Here is a 23,401-nt window from a genome sequence, read left to right as displayed (position 1 = left end):
AGCCCCATGGAGTTCATAGAGTTAGCATTGTTCACACCTCTGAATACCTAATGCATCTCAGTACAATTGGCTTCTGCTTTTAAAAGCGAGGGGAGGTTGTCCTCACAGCTGAAGCTGAGTGAATTTCAATGTAACCCCATCAGAGGACACACTGCCTTGATGCCATTTTGCCCCTCTTCTTTGGGAACACAGGGAGCAAGAGGGTAACCAACATGCCAGAACCATCTGCCTGGCTCCTAATAATAAATTGGGAGAGGAACAGGTTTCAGGAAAACATTGCTTAAAAAAAAAAAAAAAAAAAGAAGCCTCTTTTCACACCCGGGCAGCCATCTGTCATGTCCTCCTCTGGTGCCAAACTGTGGGAGGAGGGAGGTCTGCGGGGGATGGAGAAGGGAGAGGGTGCTGCTGGGTCCGGCACCACCAGCAGGGGTGGTTCACAAGTTTTCTTTGTTTTGCCACTGTGGACAGGGCATTGCAGAGAGAGAAAGGAGCACTTGCTGGCTTTGACCTCCCTGGGTACGGTGTCTGAGCTGAGATAAAGCGCAATTCCTTCAAGATGCCAATGGTGGGTAATAATAGCTCCTATGTATAGAGGGTTTACTGTGGGGTTAGGCATTGTGCTGTCCACTAAATACATATTAGCTCATGGAATCTTGACAGCAAATCTGTGTGTACCCGTTTTATAGATGAAAGACTGGAGACTCAGAGATGTTAAGTGACTCACCCAAGGTCACACAGCAAGGCCACCTCTTCAGTATGTAATAATGAAGTCCAGTCTCCTCTCCACCCCAGCAACCCAGGGCAGGTTTTCCATGTAACACACAAGCAGTTGACATCACCCAAGGGTGGTCTTTCAACTCTAGCTCTGCCCCAAGCACCCCTCTTGCCTTCCATCCTTGAGTTGAAATGTGGGCTTTTCTAGTCACCTAACCTGTTGCTTAATACCCACCCTGTCTCACCCAGAAGAAGTACAGGAGAAAAGACCCTGAAAGTTCCCAGGAACCTTCAGAGAAGACCAAAGAGCAGCTGGTTGAGGGGGAGCTTCGGAAGTTGAGGCAGCAGTTCCGGAAGATGGTGGACAGTCGGAAGTCCTTTAACTTCCGCTCCCAGCGGAAGATCATGAACCAGCAGTAAGTGATGGTCAGAGAAAATTTGGGGTTTGGTTTCAGGGGGCTTGCCTTCTGATGTGGCCTCTGGGGCATGAACCCATTTGGGATAGCTTCAGTGGGGAAAGGAGATAAATTCTCAGAGTTCAGGGTGTCTCAGGGACCCCAAGGGGAGCAGAGCACCCATATTTCAGGAAAGGACCCAAACTAGAAGCCACTTCTGGTTCCTGTTTCTTTCAACACATGAGTTTTGTTCTTCCTTCTCTTGAGTCTCAGCTGTGGCTGGTGGGAGATGGCTTCCTCTAATTCTTGAGCTACCAAGGGCCACACAGAGAGACTGTCCTTAATCAATTCCAAAATTCTGAGAATCCATCCCAGAATTCTCAGGAGAGGGAGAATCTGATTGTCTCAGCTTGGGTCTGGTGTCTGCTTCTGGCCCAATCAGCTGTGGCCTAGGGGTTAAACTATAGGACAAAAAATAGCTATGGGTATCCCCAGCGGTTCTAGCAATGAAGGTGGGGAGTTCCCAGATAAGGGGAAATCACCCAGCAGTGGATACCCCAAAGGACGTTTCCTGCTTGTGTGACCTTTTGGGATCTTCAAGACTGAATATTTGAAATTGAGTTGCCCTAGAAATTATATATAGTTTTCCTTGGGCAACAGAAAGGTGTTCTCGGGGGTTGAAGAAACAAACGTTAAACAGACATTCTTAGATTCCGTCCAAGGAAAGGTGATTCCTTAACTACATCTAAAATGTTTATACAGACAGTAACTGCCTGTTATTAGAAAGAAAATTTGACTGTTAGATGATGTGTGAAGTTCAGAAGCTAGAGGAGTTCTTTAGATTTTCCATGGATTGGCTTACTCAGAGCCACTGCTAGTCAATATGGAATCACTATGTGAATTAGAAAAAGGCACCCTTTTCTCAAGATTCTTTACTGCCATCTGTTGGAAACATCATTGTTATGTAGAGATTTTGTTAAAACATGGCCAAAGACACTCCTTGGAAGGAAAGTTATGACCAAGCTGGACAGCATATTGAAAACAGAGACATTACTTTGTCAACAAAGGTCCGTCTAGTCAAGGCTATGGTTTTTCCAGTGGTCATGTATGGATGTGAGAGTTGGACTATAAAGAAAGCTGAGTGCCGAAGAATTGATGCTTTTGAACTGTGGTGTTGAAAAAGACTCTTGAGAGTCCCTTGGACTGCAAGGAGATCAACCAGTCCATCCTAAAGGAAATCAGTCCTGAATATTCATTGGAAAGACTGATGCTGAAGCTGAAACTCTAATACTTTGGCCACCTGATGCGAAGAGCTGACTCATTTGAAAAGACCCTGATGCTGGGGAAGATTGAGGGCAGGAGGAGAAGGGGATGACAGAGGATGAGATGGTTGGACAGCATCACCAATTCAATGGACGTTTGGATGGACTTCGGGAGTTGGTGATGGACAGGGAGGCCTGGCGTGCTGTGGTTCATAGGGTCGCAAAGAGTCTAACACAACTGAGCGACTGGACTGAACTGAACTGAACTGTCTCTCAGAAAAGTACAATAAATTAGCAAATTGGTGATATGTTTTCAAGTAGATGGTGCTTCCTTGGGCTGTGCAGTCCACAACCTGCACTTCTGTGCCTGGAGATCTTGATTCACAGCCTATCCTTGGTGTGGGCATCAGGAAATGCCTACTTCTTGGTATGTCTTCAGTTTTTCTTGAATCTTTCTTACTCTTCTGCATCCTACTCTGTCCTACCCTGGTTCATATGATCTGGTTTCACTGTGATGGAACTGAAGTGGGGAAGGGGAGTGGAAGAGTAGACATAAACACCCCCAAATAGGAGGAAAGCTGGGCTGAGGTAAGTGAGGTAGTTAAGGTACAATATTTAAGGAAGTGCTTTTTCCCAGTGCTGACCTTGCACCTATACCACCCTGAGAGTGAAGATTTCCTTAATTTTTGATGTACCTCACTCCCCTCACTGCAGTCCCAGCCCTGCCTAAAGATGGACAAACCTTCCTTTTGCTTTTCTCTGACCTCACTACACCCTGAAAGTCTGTCTTTGATGGATTATCCTGCTCTCTCTCTTTTTCCTCTGTACCTTTACAAAGACCCCTCCCATGAGGGGCTTAAGAGGAGCAGAGAAGTCCCAAGGGGCAGGTTTAGAAGACAAGATGCTCTGGAACTAGATGTGCTCTCAGTGGCCCCTAGCCGCGTGTGGCCATTTACATTGGTAATTAGTTACAAAAAATAAAATTAGAAATTCAGTTCTTTGGCTTCACCAGCCACATTTCAGGTGCTCAGGAGCCACATGTGCCTGGTGGATGCTATCAGACAGAGCAACTTGAGAACATTTCCATCACTGCAGAGTAATCTACTGGACAGCGCTGCTTTAGAGCAGTAGTGGCTAATGAGCCAAGTGTTACTGGCGGCCTGTTTTTATGAAGTTTTACTGGCACATAGCCACACCTATTCATTTTTGTGTTTCATATGGTTGCTCTGTTGAATAGATGCAACAGAGGTCCTCTGGCCCACAAAACCTAAAATATTTACTCTTTACTGTTTATAGAAAAGTCTTTCAGACCCTTACCCTTGAATGTTCTTTACTGTTCTAGAGTGGTGCTTCCAAAACTTTAAAGTGCGTAGAGGTCACTTGAGCATCTTGTTGCAAAGCAGATTCTGATTCGGCAGGTCCTGGGTTGGGACCTGAAATGCTGCATTTCTCCAAGCTTCCAAAGGGAGTTGAGGCTGCAAGCCTGCAAATCGCACTGAGCAGTGGGACTAGGCTGCAAGGACTTTGCAAGAAGTTTGGCCTCTGTGCCAATTTCACATTGTTCAATTGCTGTACAGTCGCCCGAGTCGCCTTTTCTTTTCAAAATCTCCATTTGCCCACGTTCTCGACCTCCTCTCTTCTCCAGACTAGACAAGGGAGAGAAAGACGACTCATGTCAGCCAATTTCATAAATCATTAGCCCCCGAACAGAGGAGCTGGTGGGGGTTACAGGTTCCTCTGCAGCTCTGTGGTGATGCACAGTCAAAAGATCCTGTCTGATGGGTTTGCCTGTCATTACCAGAGATAATTGGCTGGAAAGCTGGAAAAGAAGGTCTGCGAAATCAGACAGATGCCAGTGAGCTGCTGGCAAAAGAAAACTCGGGGGCTCCAACCATGTCTAGGTAATGGGTTTTGACAGGCACAGCTGCAAATTGTTCTGAGGAGAAAAAAAAAAAAATCACTCAGAGAAGGGTGCAGAGCAGCGGAAGTTGCAGTGAACTGGGTGAGAGGTGATGTAAGTTCAGGACCTGGACTAGAGACCTTGAATGAGTTCCTTCCAACTCGCTGGGTTGGGAAGTACCTCTCTGAGTCTCCTTTCAGGGTCAAGGGGCCTGGAGTGTCCGATCCAGGCAAAGCCAGGGGTTCAGGGTTAATCATGTGCTGCTTTCCCAACAGCAAGGAAATCAAGACCCTGCAGGAGGAGCAAGATGAGATCACCCTGCTTTTGAATCTCATCAAGTCCTCCAGGAACCTGGATCTCAATGAGAAAAACTACGTGGAACTGCATTTCCTGCTGCAAACTAAGGAGGACTACGAGGCCCTGATTAAATCAATGAAACTGCTGTTGGCTGAACTGGATGAGAAGGTGTGGTCTTTCTCTTAAAGGGTTAACCAGAACACTGAGCAAGGGGAAGGAGTGAGGGAGGTGTTCTCCCCACCATACCCTGCACTGCTGGCTTTTCTAAACCTGTCTCTACTACCATTGTAACCCCAATCTCTCAGTTCTATTGATCCATTTCCCCACTGCGGTCTCCAGTGCCTCCCTATTATACTTAGAATAAATGCCCAAGTCCTTACTGTATCAGTCAGGAGAGGTTAGGTATGCTGCAGTAACAAACACTCCCTCTCCCCAACTCAGTGGTTTAAAACAACAGAGGTTTCTTTTTCATACATGATTTATGGTCTATTGTAGATTGGCCAGGGGCTCTTAAATCCTCTCATCCTGGGGCCAGGCTGATGGGATAGCCCCCATCTTGGACACTTGCCAGGGGTTGTGGTAGAAAAAAATGAGATCCTGAAGGTCTCTTCCTGGCAATTAAGTGTTCCAGTGCATCACATCTGCTCATGACCCATTGACTCAAGACGGTCTGCAGAACCCATAAATACCCCCAGTGCCCATACCCATCCAAAAATAGTCAACTCTACCCATTCACAAAAGGGCCTAGGAAGTGCAGTCCTCATGGATCCAGAAAACAAAAAGCTAGAGACACTTGCTGGACAGCATTCATCCCTTACTGTGGTTCGAAAGTCACGATGTGATCTAGCCCCTGCCTACCCCTCTAGGCTCATCCCATGTTATTCCTGCCTTAAGTCTTCTCACTCCAGCTGCAAAAGACTTTTCTTTTTTCCCCCAAATAATGCTGTCTTTTCTCACTTCAGGGCCTTTGCATATGCTGCCCCCAAATGCCTCACCCTAGTTGCTTATCTTTTTCTCAGGCTGCTGCTGCTGCTGCTAAGTCACTTCAGTCGTGTCTGACTCTGTGCGACTCCATAGGCGGCAGCCTACCAGGCTCCGCTGTCTCTGGGATTCTCCAGGCGAGAACACTGGAGTGGGTTGCCATTTCCTTCTCCAATGTATTAAAGTGAAAAGTGAAAATGAAGTCGCTCAGTCGTGTCCGACTCTTAGTGACCCCATGGACTGCAGCCCACCAGGCTCCTCTGTCCATGGGATTTTCCAGGCAAGAGTACTGGAGTGGGTTGCCATTGCCCTCTCCATTTCTCAGCCTAAAGGTGACTTTCTCAGGTCTCAGGGAGGCCTTCTCTATGGCCTCTGTCCAGTTTAAAGTATATCCCCCTGGTATTAGGTTTCTGGCCAGGAACAAATAGCACACTCAGTGGGGGTACTCAGAAAAGTAGGGCACTCTGGATCCTGGAGTAAATGCACCCACCTCTCTTGTCTTCTGTGCTCCATCCACACTGGCTGCCTTTATGGATCACACTGCTGTCTCATCTCTGCCTTTGCACATGCTGTTCTCTCTGCATGGAGTGCTGGGCCCCATCCTCTCTGCTTGGGGGAGTCTTATTCATCCTTTGGGTCTCAGCTCAAATGCGGTTTATGCAGGATAGCTGTCCCTTCATTTTTCTCTGCTATGTGCCCCTACTGTGTGTGTGTCCAAATTATCTTCTATCTCCCCTCTGCTAGAACTCAACATGCTTCCTGGGTTGTTTCCAGTCCTAGCCTGTAGGTTCCCTGAGGGCAGGGGCCACTCTGTCTGGTGCCCCTGTTGTCTGGCATCAAGCAGTGGCTTGATAAACATTGATGAATGAGTGAATGAATGAATATATGAATGTATGAGAAGAAGGCAATAAATGTGAACAAAGAGGGAACTTCCCTGGTGGTCCAGTGATTAAAACTTCGCTTTTCAACGCAGATGGTGCAGGTTTGATCCCTGGTTGGGGAGCTAAAATCCCACATGCCTTGTGGTCAAAAAACCAAAACATTAAAAAAACCCACAATATTGTAACAAATTCAATAAAGACTTTAAAAATGGTGCACATCAAAGGAAAAAAAAAAGCTTTAAAAAGTGAACAAAGAAAAATTGAAAAAAGAAACAGGGATGTGGATTCTCAGAAACATTAGAAAAGGCGATTTAGTTTGCTAATCCTGCAAAGAGTATGGCACTCACTGCCCAGAACAGAAACCTTCTTGGTCTAATTCCATCCCAGCTCCCAGGATCCCCTCCTGCTGTGTCCGCCGCACAGTGCCCAGAACTTTGTCCTTTCAAGGGGTCACTGGAAACAAGGATACCACTGGGCCCTGTGTGGCCTCACAGAATAATTAATAAGCTGATGCCTTCCTGCTAGGCATCTTGTGTAGGCAGTGCATTTCCCCTTCAGCTACAGGCTTGGGTAATGTCTCCCATTGGGCTGAAGCCTAATTACTTTCAGCATCATGAAAGCAGTGTCTGACATAAAGGTGCCAAAGGGAATACAGCTCTGAATTTAGTCACAAGAGCTGATGCCATAACTTCCTTTGGCAAGGAGCTGGAGCCTGAGGACTCTAGGGGTCAGCTGAGGCAGGGACAGGCAGCCCTTCAGAGCAGCAGAGGCTACACCTGATATATGGGGGAGGACACTACCCTCCCATAAATCAAAACAAGTCATTTGTTTTATTTCAGAAGAGAGCTGGAGTGGGTTTGTGTTGAGGGTGTTGCCTTGTGCATAGAACAGGAAAGGAGAGCCAAGTGGAAAAGGAATCTGGCTTGACTTGAACCTGACTTTGTCAGCACTAATGAAGCAATTTGATTTTGATCTGAGGGAATTTGTGGGGGAGAGAGACAGTGTGTTCCAGCTAAAGTCCAAAACCTGGCTGATGTCAATCATAAGCAGCATTTCTATACCTTGCCAGTTTTGTGTGAGATCCACTGGTTCCCTTGATGTCCGATCTTCTGAGCCACCATCTTGCTTGAGAAATGTGTTGGGCTGCAAGTAATGCAATTCCTGACTGAACACAGTTGGGAAAATAGAGGCTTGTTTTTCTCACATAATAAGATGTCTGACTGGAAATAGGCCATCCTAGGGATGGTTTAGCAGCTCTACAATGATGGATTTTTATTTTTCTCTGAGACTCTTTTGGCCTCATGGCTGCCAAATAGCCATCTTGTATAATGATATACATTAGCTGGTATAATATTTCATCTAATTGCATTCAAAAATATAAAGAATGGATGGGAGTTTTTCCTCCATGATATTCTCTTCTTATGAAAGGGAGAATAACTCACAAAATCCCTCCAGCAGATTTTTTCTGATTGGCCAGGGTTGGGGTATAGGTCCATTCCTTTGCCAATCACTGGTAAAGGAAAATTATGGAATTTCCAGAATTGGTTTGGGGTATACCAGGGGCAGCAGATTATGATGCAAGCGCCAAGTCTTGTCTATTTGTTTATGGTCCTCCAGTGAAGAATGGTTTTTACATTTTAAATGTTTGCTTTTTAAATGGTTATGTGAGTATCTGCATACTCACATACTCTAAAATAGTTATGTGAATCTCTTGGTCCTCGAAGCCTAAAATATTTACTGTTTTGGCCTTTTAGGAAAAGATTCCCAGCCTGTGGTTTAGATGGATGATGATTTATCCCTTGGGCCTGGGGGCAGAGCCCACCTTCCCTGGGTAAAGTACTGGCAATAAGAAAATGTTTTTATCTCGTTTAACAGGAAGTGGCAGGCTTCCCTCGTGGCTCAGTTGTAAAGAATCTGGTTGTTAATGAAGGAAACATGGGTCTGATCTCTGGGTTGGGAAGATCCCCTGGAGAAGGAAATGGCAACATACTCCACCATTCTTGCCTGGGAAATCCCATGGACAGAGGAGCCTGGGGCTACAGTCCATGGGGTTGCAAAGAGTTGAACATGACTTAGTGACCAAAACCAACAGGAAGTATAAAAATAATACAAGCTTCAGGATGGTTGATTCAGCAGCTCCGTTAGGTTATCAAAGTATTTGTCCTTTGTGGGCAGGACTGCAGCAGCAATTCCAGGCACCATATCCATGTGGAACAACATCTTCAAGAGAAGACAGACCATCTCTTCCTATGACTCTCCTTTAGGAATAAGGAAACGTTTTCCAGACGTTTCCCTACCAGATGCCCCTCCAGCTCAGAGACTCCAACTGGTTTGTTGTTGTTGTTTAGTCACTCAGTTGTGTCCAACTCTTTGCAACCCCATGGACTGCAAGCACGCCAGGCTTCCCTGTCCTTCACCATCTCCCAGAGCTTGCTCAAACTCATGTCCACTGAGTTGATGATGCCATCCAACCTTCTCATCCTCTGTCATCCCCTTCTCCTGCCCTCAATATTTCCTAGCATCAAGGTCTTTTCCATTGTCGGCTCTCTGCGTCAGGTGGCCAAAGTATTGGAGCTTCAGCTTCAGCATCTGTCCTTCTAATGAATATGCAGGGTTGATTTCCTTTAGGGTGACTGGTTTGAGCTCCTTGCTGTACAAGTGACTCTCAAGAGTCTTCTCCAGCACCACAGTTTGAAAGCATCAGTTCTTCAGTGCTCAGCCTTCCTTATGGTCCAGCTCTCACATCCATACATGACTACTGGAAAAACCATAGCTTTGACTAGACAGACCTTAGTTGGCAAAGTGATGTCTCTGCTTTTGAATATAATATCTAGATTTTTCATAACTTTTCTTCGAAGGAGCAAGTGTCTTAGATATAGGTCCTACCCTTCATCCATATTTCTTCCTCTGTTTTCCTCCATGAACATAACTGTGAAGGCTGGTGCTATGGCAGCCATGTTTTGAGGGAGAAGTCAGGTGAATTATACAGATTTTGTCCTTACATCCTTCAGTTACTGAACGTAAGCCATCAATGTATTATGAGAGAAAGATAAACCATAATTTGTTTAAACCACTATTTAGCCAGGCTTTCTGTAATTTGTTGTTGCATGTGTTCCTAATTGATACAAGCTGCTACCCCTTAAGAGAGGCTGCTGAGATCTGTGCCCATAAAAGCAGAGGAAGTTCTGAGGAAAGCATATTTTTAACAAGTCCTGAGCCTAAATGAACTTAATCATTTTCTAGTCATTGACACTTGAAATTATGAATCACTCAACTGCCAGCACCTGTTTTTAACAGCAAATGTTTTATAATACCTCCTTTACAATCCTGAATTAAAATTCATAGATGGTATAATCCTTTACCCTTCTTCTTTTAAATCAATATGATGCTATAACTATAATATAAAGGAAACATAAAGGAAAGCTATTTATACTAAAATTTTATGTATTTCGATATGTTCATGTTTTGGCCTGACTTATCTAGAACGGGGCTGGCGAACTGCTCCACAGAGGGCCTGATAATAAATATTTTGGCTTTACAGGCCATGTGGCCTGTGTTGCAGCTCTTCCATTCTGCCTTCATAGCCTGAAAGCAGTCATAGACAATGCAAAGAATGGGCATGGCTGTGTGCCAGTAAGACTTTATGGGAACAGGCAGTAGGCCAGATTCCACACTGCAGACTGATTTGGGCTTGTGTCCACAACTCAGAGAAGATGATCCATGGGAATTCCCTGGCCATCCAGTGGTTAGGAGTTGCTGTGTTCACTTCAGTGGCCCAGGTTCAATCCATGGTCAGGGAACTAAGAGGCCCACAAGCCTCCCAGCACAGCCAAACAAAAACCACAAGATGTTCCAGGTCGTGCTGGTGTCAAGATTTCCAAAATGATGGCCAAGTCTTGGTTAAGTTCCAGACAAATCAATGAACATTCTCTTGATTTATACAGTGACTCCATTCCTGGATACTTGTCTATGAAAACTGAATGAAAGGACTTCCCTGGTGGTCCAGTGGTAAAGAATCCACCTGCCAATGCAGGAGACATGGGCTTCACCCCTGGCTGGGAAAGATCCCACATGCTGTGGAGCAGCTAAGCCCGTGCTCCTCAACTATTGAGCCTGTGCTCTTCAGCCCAGGAGCCACGACTGCTGAAGCACATGCACTCTAGAGCCTGTGCTCTGAGAAGTCAGAGCAGAAGTCACAGCAGTGAGAAGCCTGCGCACTGCAACTAGAGAGTAGCCCCTGCTTTCTGCAACTAGAGAAAGCCCATGCACAGCAGCAAAGATCCAGCACAGCCAAAAATTAAAAAAAAAAAAAAAAAGGGAGAGAGAGAATGAAAAATGCTGTGTGTGTATATGTAAAAGACATTTTGATTCTAGGCACAGAAGATTATAGAGGATTTTCCCTTGCCTGACATCCAAGGTGCACTGGACAGTCACAAGGGATGGGGGTCAATTTTGGGATATCTGGTGCTGTCTTACATGTTGCAGGGTGTGTGACACCTCCTGACTTGCTCTTTAAGGGTCGCTAACATCCCCATTATTGTAAGAGTCAGAAAAAGAAACAAACAAAAAACCTGCCAACCAAACAAAAACAGGTTACAGAAGGCTTCTTGGGGGATCAATGCCATTTCTCAAGGAAAACAGTGGCTTTAGGGTCAAGTGAAATTTACACACACACGTGAGAATAAAAACTTTTAGTAGCTCATTTTGTCCCAAACTAAGATTAAGTTGAGTCCACATCCAAGAGAGAAATTAAAATTCTATTCATAGGAAAAGAAATAACATGGTAGTTTTTGTTTTAGCATGCTTGAGTTAGTGAACTATTGCATTTGTCCCCATACAGATGTTAACACAGCTGGGTTTTCCCTCTCTCTCTTTTTTTCAGATTGTTCAGATGGAGAAAAAAATTGTAACCCAAAGACAGATCTTCACAAAAATACAGGAGGCCAATAACCCCCGGAAATTGCAGAAACAGATCCATGTTTTGGAAACCCGTTTGAATCTTGTATGTAAGGTGTCTTCTGGGTGAATTCTCTGGCTGTCCAATGGTTCGGACTCTGCTTCCACTGCAGGGGGCACGGGTTTGATCCCTGGTTGAGAAACTAAGTGGTTTCCCTATGGCTCAGCGGTAAAGAATCCACCTGTAGTGCAAGAGGCATGCGTTCGAGTCCTAGATCTTCTCCTAGGAAGATCCCCTGGAGAAGTAACTTGCAACCCACCCCAGTATTTCCCAGTATTCTTGCCTGGGAAATCCCATGGACAGAGGAGCCTGGTGGACTGTAGTCCATAGGGTTGCACAGAGTCGGACACACCCGAGCACGTGTGCATGAATGCACCTGGAACACATGGGGAACTAAGATCCCACAGAGTGCAACGCGGCCAAACAAAATCTCTGCAGACAGCTCTACTTCCCTTCGGAGGAGGAAAGAATGATGTCTGTGAAGCCATTAGCAGGCGTACATTTCATTGGTTGAGTCAGGAGAAGGTGAACGATGGTGTACATGCAGGCCAGGCAGAGCTCCAATCGTGGTTCTGGGGGGCCTGGGGTGGGAGGGGAGGGGAAGACCCTTCAACCTTCTGGCTGCCTTCTGGAAGCTTGTCTCATACCCCAGGAGCAAGCCTTGTTTTGAAGCACAGCCCTCCTTGCAGGTCACTGTACACTTTGACCAGATGCTGACCACTAACGCGAAGCTCCGGAAGGAGATCGAGGACCTGAGGTATGAGAAGGCTGCTTACGACAACGTCTACCAGCATCTTCATCGGCGCCTGTTGATGCAGAAGAAAACGATGAATGTGGCCATCGAGCAGTCTGCGCAGGCCTACGAGCAGAGGTAGGCTGCGGGAGAGACTCTTGAGGGCAAGAGTCTCCTGTTGAACTTCTTACTCCTCTACCCACTGTGCTTATGTGTGGAGACACCTGAAACCATCATCATCGTGACTCCGAGCCCTGGTTGTGTGTCTGCCAAGCATGATGCTAGGTGCTCTGGGTAGTATATCAACCCTCACCACCGCCCTAGGAGTTATTATCTCAATTTTACAGGCCAGGGAATGGAGGCTTAGAGATGTCAAAATGCTTACCTGAGATGCTGGTAAGTGGCAGATGTGGTGGAGCTGAGATTCAAACCCCTATTCTGTATCATCTCCCCCAGGTGTCCCTGCCTCTAGTCGTAGGGACGCCTCTCAGTCTGGACTGTTTCCTGGCTTCACCCCTGGAGGGGCAAAAGGCATGCAGTTTACATGTGAAGAGTGCAGGTTTTGGAGCCAGAGAGATCTGGGTTTGAATCCTGGCTCCATCACCACTAATTTATTGTAGGACTTCTTTGGGTGGAAGTGAGGATTAAATAATATTAATATAGGGAATTCCCTGGTGGCTAAGACACTCCCAGTGCAGGGAGCCAGGTTCAATCCCTGGTCAGGGAACTAGATCCCATATGCTGAGACTAAGAGTTTGCTTGCTGCTGCTCAGAAGATCCTGCATGAAGATCGAAGATCCTGCATGCGGCAACTAAGACCTGGTGCAGCCAAAATAAATAAATATTAAAAACATGAGTATATAAGGGAGTGGCTGGGGCATGGTATTATACTTGACAAGTGATGATGATGGTAATCGTGATAATGGTGATGTTTGATGAGGCTGATGGTGGTGGTGATGGTGATGATGATGATAAGGATGGTGACAGAGATGATGATAGAAAATCATTTCCGGAGGGTGGTCTAGGGTTGTGAGCTCCTGTCATTCAGGTGAGGAAGGTGGTTCCTCTACTCCCAGAAATCTCCATGATTAAAAGAAGGGATGATCACTGACCAGGAATGAAGTCTGCCTGGACTGGTAGGGAGAAGGGAGAGCGAGAAGGAAGGAGCCTCTGGACACTCAGACTGTGCTGTGCTTCCTGCTCCACCCAGGCTGGAAGCCATGGCCCGAATGGCCGCCATGAAGGACCGCCAGCAGAAAGACATCTCTCAGTACAACCTGGAGATCCGAGAGCTGGAGCGAGTCTATGACCACGAAACCAAGCTCAAGTCCTTCTTGCTCGTCAAGCTGAATGACCGTCTTGAATTTGAGGAGCAGTCCAAAAAGGAAGAAGGTATCTCTTTCCACTGAATACCTCTTTCTCTCAACTGAAGCTGCCCAAGTCTCCTCATAGCAAGGTTGCCAAATTTAGCAAATAAAATACAAGACACCATTACATTTCAATTGCAGATAAAGAATAAAATTTTAGTCCCATGCAATATTTGAAAGATACTTACACTGAAGAATTATTTGTGGTTTATCTCCAATTGGGACATATTTATACTTTTAAAAATACATTGTTTGTCTGAAATTCAAATTTAACTAGATGAGTTGGATTTTATCCACCATCCCTAACCTACAGGATGTGTCCTCACCTTGTGGCTCTGCTTCCATTATTTAGAGGAGGAGCTTGTTTTATTGGAGGTTGCCGCAGCCGTATCCATGTTTGGAGATTCTGAAGGAGGACTCACAAGACTCAGCATATCATTGCAAACGTGGCTGTGATGCAGACACATGAGCAGGGAGGAAAGATGCATGGGGCGAGGTCCAGAGGAAACCAGGGACAGCTCCCCGGATCTTCTCACAGTGGGGCCACACAGCTTATGCTTGATTCCTCCAGCCTCTAATTCTACAACACATGTGAAGAGTCATCTACTTGGGGAGCTCATTGGAGACTTGATGCCCAAGATTCTTCCTGGGGGCTGGTTGTGTAGGCCCTCTCTCCCCAGCACACCCCAATATTCCAGTCTCCCAGCAGGAAGGCAGATGTCGGCATAGGCCACACTGTCCATACAGTCAGGGCACAGGAGCCACTCTTAACCATTTGCGGACAGTTTTATATCAGTGTAGGGAAATGTTCACCATTCAAGTTCCCAGATGAAGGTGAAGGGCCAGCCTTGCAAACAGACCTTTCTAAGCAGAGCAGTCTCAGGGCTGCTATGTTAACTCTCTCCTGAACAGGTTGAAAGATTTGAGTTCTTCAGAGAGCCCCCTGTGTAGCTGCATTTGATTTTGTCAAATCTGTCCCTTTCTGTCCCTCTCTACCTTCTCATTTGCAACTGTATGGCTAGAAGTGTGTTTCTGAGAAACTCCATCTCTCACTTTCCCCCTCCCTGTCCTGGGAAAGTCTAGCCCCCTCCCTGGGGCACAGTGATAATGTTATGGAGCTCTTTCCTCTGCCAGGCTCTGCTCTGAATGGCTTCCCTTTCAGACTCACTGTTGCTGGTTCTTCCTTTTCTAGTTCTCAAGGCAAAGAAGTTTGGGAAGAAGAGCAAGGGCGAGAGTTTTGAGAGCTACGAGGTGGCTCACCTCCGGCTGCTGAAACTGACGAAGACTGGGAACCTGAATCAGCTCATCGAGGAGTTTCTGGCCAAGGAGGAGAAGAACTTTGCTCGGTTCACATATGTCACAGAGCTCAACAACGACATGGAGACGATGCACAAGAAGATCGAGAGAATCCAGGTCGGGGCACCTCTCCTTTCCCAGGCCAGGGGCCTATCTGTTCCCACAGTAGCCTTCCCCAAAGCAGGTTCCTCAGAACACTCTTTGAGCTGCTCTGCAGAAAAAGGACTTTAAGTCAAAAAAAGTTTGGGAAATACTATATTCCCCCAGTGTTCTCCCCTCTACATTTTAACCTTCTTGAAACTGGTAGTTATCTTTCAGTTGACACATACACTTAATAGGTTCATGTCCCCTCACCCCGGTAAGTGACATTTAAAAAGCATGATATGTCTTATAATCCAGAGTTCAGTAAACTATAGCCACAGCCAAATATGGCCTCTGACCTATTTTTGCACAGCCCATGAGCTGAGAATGATTTTTACATTTTTAAAGAGTTGTAAGGGAAAAAAATATGCAAGACAGACCATATGTGGCTTGCAAAACCCAAAATATTGACTGTGTGGCCCTTTGCCTTAAAAGCTGGCTGACCCCTGTCAATTAAGCAGCTTTGTAGAATTGAGGAAAGATGGTAAATTGATCCTGGAGAGAATTGATGTACGTGAGCATAGTAAAGGCTCTGATAAGTCCTGCAGTAAAAAAACTACCTTTGTTGAACCTGTAATTTTCCAAACTTGACTCCCTGAGCTGCTGACTCCCCAGAACACACATAAACAGCTTTTGGGACTCTGTGCACAGAGAGAGTCTAAACTTAGCATGACACTCCAGTCCTTTCAGAATTTGGCTTCAACCTGCCCCTGCAGGCTCAGCTCTCATCACGACCCTCAAGGCACTCCTATCAGCTGCCAGTCCCAGCTGCCCCCTGTGTTTCCCTTCTCTGGAACTTTCCTCATGCTGTTGCCCACCCCTCTCACTTTTCTTCTGATGCAATACCACTCATTAGTTCTGACAAATGTCACCTCCTCTGAGAATTCATTACTCTTCCCTCTGAGGTGCCTGTGCTGGGTGGGAACCTAGGGGAACCCTTCCTTTTGCAGTGTCACTATTTCCTGAATGTGGGGCCTCATGCAAATTGATAGTAGCTAGAAGACGGGGGAAAACATTTTAAGTTTTTCAAAATGAGTGATGAACTTAATTTTAATGAGGATTAGAAAGAACAGCTTGCAGAGCATTGCGATTCTACAGAGAGGATTCCTTAGGGTGGTAAGTAGTAGTAATGTATGTGCATGCTCAGTTGCTCAGTCATGTCCAGCTCTTTGCGATCCTGTGGATTGTAGCCCGCCAGGTTCCTCTGTCCATGGGATTCTTCAGGCAAGGGGATCTTCTTGATCCAGGGATCGAACCTGCCCCTCTTGAGTCTCCTGCATTGGCAGGTGGATTCTTTACCAATGCACCACCTGGGAAGCCCAGGTAGTAATAATAACAGTAAGCAAATAATGATAAACAAACTACACAAAATTTGGTCAATTTAAAGAAAGCTACTAATAGATAATAATAGTACAGGTGACACGTGGAAACAGAGGTGGGCTGTCACAGGAAACAGATGGCATGCCCCAAATGGGTAAATAGAGGTGAGGTTTTAAAAAAGAGACTTTACAAAGGTCTAAAGAAATTAAGGAGGGAATGTGCAGAATAGCATAGCTGAGCTCCAGAATGGGTGAGGTGCGGGAGCAGCTTCTGGAACCAGGAGACAGGAATGTGGAGAAGGCTGTGTGTGTGTCTTTCCTGGTGGCAGGTGGCCAAACGAATGACCTGCCACGAGGGTGGGCAAGCACCCCCAATCTCGCTGTCCTTCCACTGTGCAGCTGGGGTCTCCCTTTGGCTGGGTGACCCAGAGAGCGAAGGGGAGAGGCGCTTGAATGGCCCTGTGTTTCTCTTCTGGAGGCCAGTCTTTCAGAGGACAGGCCCTCGTGTGTGCCCTCTTCATCCCCAAAGCCCAGGACTGCCCTGCACACAGTGGGAGGCCCCGAGCAGTGGTTCTCCAACAGTTAACTGACCTTGACCTTCCCAGTCCAGGGCACTTGAGGGCACTCTCCTTTCTTCTTCAGCCACACAACCTGTCTCTGTTGTGAAGACAAGTGTGTCTGAGGAAAGATGGCCAAACTCTCGCCTTCTCTGGGCCTCAGTTTCCCCACCAAGAATGACATACTTGGATTGGAGCAGTAGTTTCCAAGCTTTCATTTAAAAGCTACCAAAATTTTTGTTTAAACTAGGGTATGGGGAAACATCAGTATATAAAACAGATGAAATGGAGTGGTTCTGGATGAAGGGGGTGGAGGTGAGATGAGTTACTGCAGGGGGTGTTTGAGACCTTATCTCTTTGCCCTCTTGTGGCAGCTCTGCCCAAAGTAGGGTTCAGATTTAAGTCAAAAACATTTAGGATTCTAACATCTGACTTCACTCTTACCTAGGGGGCTGGGGTCACAGGTCATAAACTGATGAATGCAGCCTTCATTGTTCTGTTGTTTGGCCTCCTTCATACCCAAATTTTAAAATTAGTGAGTTGCCAACATTTAAAAATCAGGATATTCCACATGAAAATGTGGATTTCTGCTTTCTCTAGGAAAATCAGACCTGACAACTCCAGCCCACATTCTCAGAGGTAGCTGAGTGCACTGCCCCTATAAACTGGTCAGACCACACTCTCCCTCCTTTGCTGAGAGGAGCTGGGGTCTCATTTGCTCTGAGGAGACCAGGCCAGTCTCAAGCAAGAGGAACCCAGTTGGCCTGAGTGTGCCCCCTCCTGTTTAGGCGCTTCGCCACTTCCCTCTGGTGGCCGTCTTCAGTATTGCAGGGAAGGTTTTTGAAGGCCAAAGGACACTGGTAATGTGGCAGCGAACAAAACAGTTCTTGCTGTTTTATAAACTTGTTTCCTCCAACAGTTTGCCCAACATCATCTATGGTTTTCTCCTCTGGTATTTTAAGTAAATTTACATAATCTTTTAAAACTTTTTTTTCCTATATTCTTTGTAGTGGCTTCTGGGGCCCCTAGATGCTCCCTAGATGCTCTGTAGTAATAATACCACAAGATGCTTCTTTAAAAAGCAGATTCCTCAGGCCCTATCTCATACCTGCAAACCTAGATTCTCTGAAAATAAGCCTGGAATATGCATTTAAATTGTATTTTAATTTGAGACCCTTTCCCCCCATGATATAAATATACCATTATTTACTTAACCATTCACCAACCAGTAGACATTCCGGTTGTTCCTAATGGAGATAATGAATAATAACTCAAGGGATAGCCTTGAGTGGCCACCTTTGCCCACGTGTCCTACTATTTCCTTGGGACAGATTCCTGGAAATGGTATTGCCCCATCAAAAAGTGCATGCCTTTTACATTTGGACACACTGTTCTAGCCCTGGAGTTCTCAGATCTGGCCCCTGGGCCACCACCGTGGCAGCATCTCCTGGGAACTTGTGAGAAATGTGCATTCTGAGGCCTCACCCAGGCTTCCCAGGTAGCTCAGCTGGTGAAGAATCCACCTGCAATGCAGGAGATCTCAGTTCGATTCCTGGGTCAGGAAGTTCCCATGAAGAAGGGATAGACCATGCACTCCATATTTTTGGGCTTCCCTGGTCACTCAGACAGTAAAGAATCCACCTGCAATGTGGGAGACCTGGGTTCAATCCCTGGGTTGGGAAAATCTGCTGTAGGAGGAAATGGCAACCCACTCCAGTATTCTTGCCTGGAGGATCCCCATGGACAGAGGAGTCTGGCAGGCTGTAGTCCATGGGGTTGCAATGAGTCGGACATGACTGAGCGACTAGGCATAGCATAGCACAGGGCCTCACCTGGGCATACTAAATCGGAAGCTCTGATGTGGAGCCCAGACGTCTGTGTTTTCACAAACCTCTAGGTGATTCTGCTTCATGGTAGAGTTGTAGAACCTCTACTCTGGAGCTGTCTGTCCATTACCGTAGCCACCAGCCACATGGGAGAGTTTCGTTTAAATCAATTTAAATTAAATCTAAAAATGAGTTTCTTGTTGGTCCTAGCCGCATTGCAAGAGTTCTGTGCCTGCGTGTGGCTAATGGCTGCGGTACTGGACAGTGCAGATAGAACATGGCCACCGCTGCAGCAAATCCTATTGATTACAGACAATTCTCCAGGAAGGATGAACCACCCACCCACTCATGCCCTCATCCTCCTTTTAATTTAAAAAGCATCAGAAAACTTCCATGGACCTAAGAGGGGTCCAGGGGTTCTGGGGTTTCTTGAAATGGATAATTTAAATCCTCACTAGGGAGGGAATATATGTGTACTTATAGCTGATTCACATTGTATACAGCAGAAACAAACACAAAATTGTAAAGCAGTTATCCTCCAATTAAAAATAAATTGTATTCTAGATATTTTTAAAAAATGAAATAAGTCCTCATCAACTCTTCAAGGCACTGGCTTATTTTGAGGTGTGCTAGGAAGGGGAACACTGCTTTTCCTTATGATCTGGTTCTCTCCTGAGCAGAATGAGATCTTGCACTTGCGATCCCAGCAGAAATCATCCCATGATGATAGCCACTCCGTCCTGAGAGAGCTGGAGGTAAGATCAGCCTGGGGAGGGAGGGACATGGGAGTCTCTGTTGTCTGTGTGATGGCCTGTCAGTTGATTGTCAGTAGGAGTAAGATGCCTGTCCTATGACTACTGGCCTGAGTCATGTCTTGACATGTTCTGACCCCTTGTCACAGGCAGCCTCTGCTACAGACATTGCTGCAAAATTTTGTTCCTAAAAAGGACAAAGGCTTTCTTTTTCCATTTTAAAGACTCTCCCACTTCAGGAAGCCTATCCCAGGCCCTTGTGCCTGTAATTTCATCCTTGACTGGTGAGTTCCAAATAGATCTCTGCCTCTGTCTTTACTTCTCTCTCTCCCTTGTCCTAGCTGTGGCCTGTTCTCAATCAATAATAGTAATTACGAATATTTCCTGAACAATTACTATGCACAAGACACTGGGCTAAGAGCTTGGCTTGCACTATCTCATTTAATCCTCACAGCAACACTATGAAGTAGGTGGTATTATCTATTTTACAGATGAGGAAACTGAGGTTCAGAGAAGCAATCCCCATCATCATGGAGTTGTGATAATATATGAGCTTTGCATTGGATTCAGCTGCTAATAATAGGGACCCAAAATAACAGTGATCTATGCAATAGAAGTTTATTTACTTTGTTAAAATGTAAATCTGGAGATTAGCACTTTAGGGCTGGTCATGATGTTATCAGTAAATCAGGATTCTCCTTGCAGTTTTGCCATCTTTAGTGTGTGGCTTACATTCCCAATGATGCCTCATGCTTGTATTATGGTCCAGCCATCACATATACATTCCAAGCAGAAAGAAAATAGGGAAGGATAAAAAGACCTTGCTAATTGAATTAGTCAGCTTAAAAGTTCTTTCCTTGAATTCTCAGTCAATAGCATCTGTATCTGTGTCTTACTGGCCATTCCTATTTCAAAGGATGGTTGGAAATACAACTTTTAGTTGGCACATTGCTACACTAAAATGATAACCATTTTGTTATTAAGGTATAAGGGGAGAATGGATAGCAAGTGTCTGAGGAAGATATGAACCACAGAGTTTGATTGCAAAGCCCTGTTCTAATCCAGTAGTTCCTGTCCCAGGAACCATGCTCATGGGTCATTTCCCTTCCTTTTTCTGTCTGTAGTTGATTTCTGTTCTTGGCATTGCAGGTGGTAGACAGGGATGGCTCTGCCATTCTCTAATGCACCACTGGAGGGCAGCAAAGCACCTCTCAGGCTCAGCAACCTCTCCCGGGATTCGGGAATGGAGAAAGTAGACTTGCAGGCAAGGCCCAAGTTCAAGGAGATCCCCCCTCAAGTTGGACAGTGCTTGGCATCCCACATCCTTGACTCTTGGCCACCCAGTGTCCACATACTTCCTTGGGATTGGGACTGTTGCTGCTCTGCATCTTGGGGTTTTGAAGGCCTAATGGGGGATACAGCTTGGGGAGGCTGACCAGACAACCCCAAGCATTGCCCCACCTCTGTCTGAAGTCCTCCAGTAACTCTTTGCTCCTTGCATTTTCCTGGAGCCTCTTTTCAAATGCAGATACTCTTAGCAAGAGAATTTGTCTTCATAGCAATGGGCTCACCTAGAACCCATTTTTCTTACCCCCTACTAAAGATCATGCCCATCTCCTTTACTCTTGGAACCTTTCTATTTACCTTCCATTTGTTGTCCCCTCTGAGGGAAGTGGTGGAATCAGTCCTTTCACAGGAGGTTTAGCATAGATATTAAGCATCCAGGTCCTGGGAACAAAGGCTTGGGTATGATTCCCAGAAGAGTTACTTCCTGACGTTAGTACTTTGAGAAAGTTGACTTAACCTCTCTGAACCTCAGTTTCACCTGTGAAATGGGAATAATATTTGTACTCACTTTGTAGGGCTGTGAAGATTGAATAAAATCCTGCATGTACACGCTTGGCATACTGCAGGGCAGAGAGCTATAAACATAACTATCATTATTGTTGTTTATCCTGTAAGTCAATAACACCTCAAGTCACCATCATGTTGTTACTAAATAATTGCTTAAATAAAGAGCCCAAGGTCAGGTTCTTAGACAACTCAACACAGATGAGGTAAGCACAAGTTCACTTTTCTTCTCTGACTTCAGTATTCCTCATCTGAAAAGTGGGACAATTGTGAGGATTAGTTAAGAAGATGTGTGTAAAGTGCTTGGAACATTTTAGGTGCTGGACATGTGTTATCAGGCTTTCCAGGTGACACAGTGGTTAAGAATCTGCCTGCCAATGCAGGAGTCACAAAAGACAAGGGTTTGATGCCTGGGTCGGGAAGATCCCCTGGAGGAGGAAATGGCAACCTACTCCAGTATTCTTGCCTGGAAATTTCCATAGACCGAGGAGCCTGGTGGGCTACAATCTAGGGGATCACAGAGAATTGGACATGACTGAGCATGCACACACATACATGTGTTATCAACACCACATCAGGCTATTAAAAAGCGTTTTAAACCATGTGATCTTTTACTGCACCTTTAGAATGAGAGGAGGGGCTCTGGCTGACATATGAGGAAATTCAGCCCTGGGAACTGAATATTACAGTGGCTGGGACAGAGGAAGCTGCCTGGTGTGGTGGTTGAGAGACAGTTCAAATCACAGCTTCCCTCTCCCTTGCCTCAGAACCTCAGTTCCCTCACCTGGAAATGGGCGTGTGGGTAGGGCCCTCTGGGGGAATGGTCCATCTGGAACTGGTAGGGACAAGGCTGATCCTTCTAGGGCCTAGTTCACCTTTGCAAGCTGAGAACCAGGGAGAGAGGTGGGAAACCATCAAAGCATTTATCCTAGAGCAGCGATTCTCAGTCTGGGCTGCAAGTCAGAATCACCTTGGAGGCTTTAAAGTTTCCAGTGCCGAGGCTGCACTCCAGACCAAGATGTTTGAATGTCTGAGGCTGGGGTCTGGGTAGCGAATGTTTTAATGCTCCCAGGTAATACCAATGTGAAACTGAAAATGTAATCCAGTGGACTCACAGAGGTTCTCAAACTTTACCATGTATCAGGACCATCTGGAGGTTCATTAAATACAGATTGCTGAGCCTACACCTAGAGCCTCTGATTCAGTTGGTCTGGACTGGAGCCTGGGAACTTGCATTTCTGACAAGTTCCCTGATGGAGCTGATGCTGCTTGTCCTGGGACGCCACTTTGAGAACCACTGGTCTCTAGTAATATGATTTAAACTGAATGATGAAATCGGTTTGTTGGATTGCCAGCATTTAAAGATAACAAGATGGAATAGAACAGAACAGAATGGAAAATGTTCCATTTAGAATGGAACACACAATAAGAATATTGATTTGTGAAACTTTAATTTCATTTGATTAGATAAATGTTTATAAATACACACGTGTAAAATTGGAGGCGAAAGGAGAAGGCGGCAGAGGATGAGATAGTTGGATGACATCACCGACTCAATGCACATGAAGTTGAGCAAACTCTGGGAGGCGGTGGAGGACAGGGAACCCTGGTGTGCTTCAGTCCATGGGGTCACAAAGAGTTGGACACAACTTAGCGACTGAACAACAGTGTGTGAATGTATTGGACTGCAATGTAAAATATATTTCTTCCCGTGGGCCTTAGTTTTTTAAAAATGAGTCAACAGTTTTTAAAAAATGCTGCAATTCAGTAGACATGCAGACACACATACACATATGTAAATGGAACAAATCTTTACATTAGACAATATCTATCCTCACTACTTCCAGTGCATACTAGTATTTTCTCCTCTCTTCCTTTATTTTCTGATTTATTTTATTTCACTTAAAAAATGTGGATTGAGGCCCATTAAATTGTTCTTGCAACCCCTTGGGTGAAAAGTGCTGGCTGCTCAGTTCAGTTCAGTTCAGGCTCTCAGTCGTGTCTGACTCTTTGCAACCCCATGGACTGTAGCCTGCCAGGCTCCTCTGTCCATGAAATTTTCCGTGTAAGAATACTGGAGTGGGTTGCCATTCCCTTCTCCAGGGGATCTTCCCGACTCAGGGGTCGAACCTGGGTCTTCTGCACTGCAGGTGGATTCTTTACTGGGTGAGC

At 45.7% G+C, this 23,401-nt stretch overlaps 1 protein-coding gene across 1 annotated transcript in view; it reads left to right on the top strand.

Annotated features, from left to right (window-relative positions):
- Positions 1 to 960: 960 nt before the first annotated feature.
- The window catches only part of CCDC63 (coiled-coil domain containing 63), a 29,678-nt gene continuing 7,237 nt past the window's right edge, over positions 961 to 23,401 (top strand). The window contains exons 1-7 of the mRNA XM_065904952.1: positions 961 to 1,130; positions 4,547 to 4,736; positions 11,313 to 11,432; positions 12,077 to 12,258; positions 13,331 to 13,512; positions 14,680 to 14,900; positions 19,307 to 19,381. Coding sequence (XP_065761024.1) covers positions 1,072 to 1,130; positions 4,547 to 4,736; positions 11,313 to 11,432; positions 12,077 to 12,258; positions 13,331 to 13,512; positions 14,680 to 14,900; positions 19,307 to 19,381 — 1,029 coding nt within the window. The 5' untranslated portion in view covers positions 961 to 1,071. The remainder of the gene's footprint in view (positions 1,131 to 4,546; positions 4,737 to 11,312; positions 11,433 to 12,076; positions 12,259 to 13,330; positions 13,513 to 14,679; positions 14,901 to 19,306; positions 19,382 to 23,401) is intronic.

The sequence above is a fragment of the Muntiacus reevesi genome, chromosome 13, assembly GCF_963930625.1.
Source record: "Muntiacus reevesi chromosome 13, mMunRee1.1, whole genome shotgun sequence".
NCBI lineage: Eukaryota > Metazoa > Chordata > Mammalia > Artiodactyla > Cervidae > Muntiacus > Muntiacus reevesi.
This window is presented reverse-complemented; position numbering and strand designations above follow the sequence as displayed.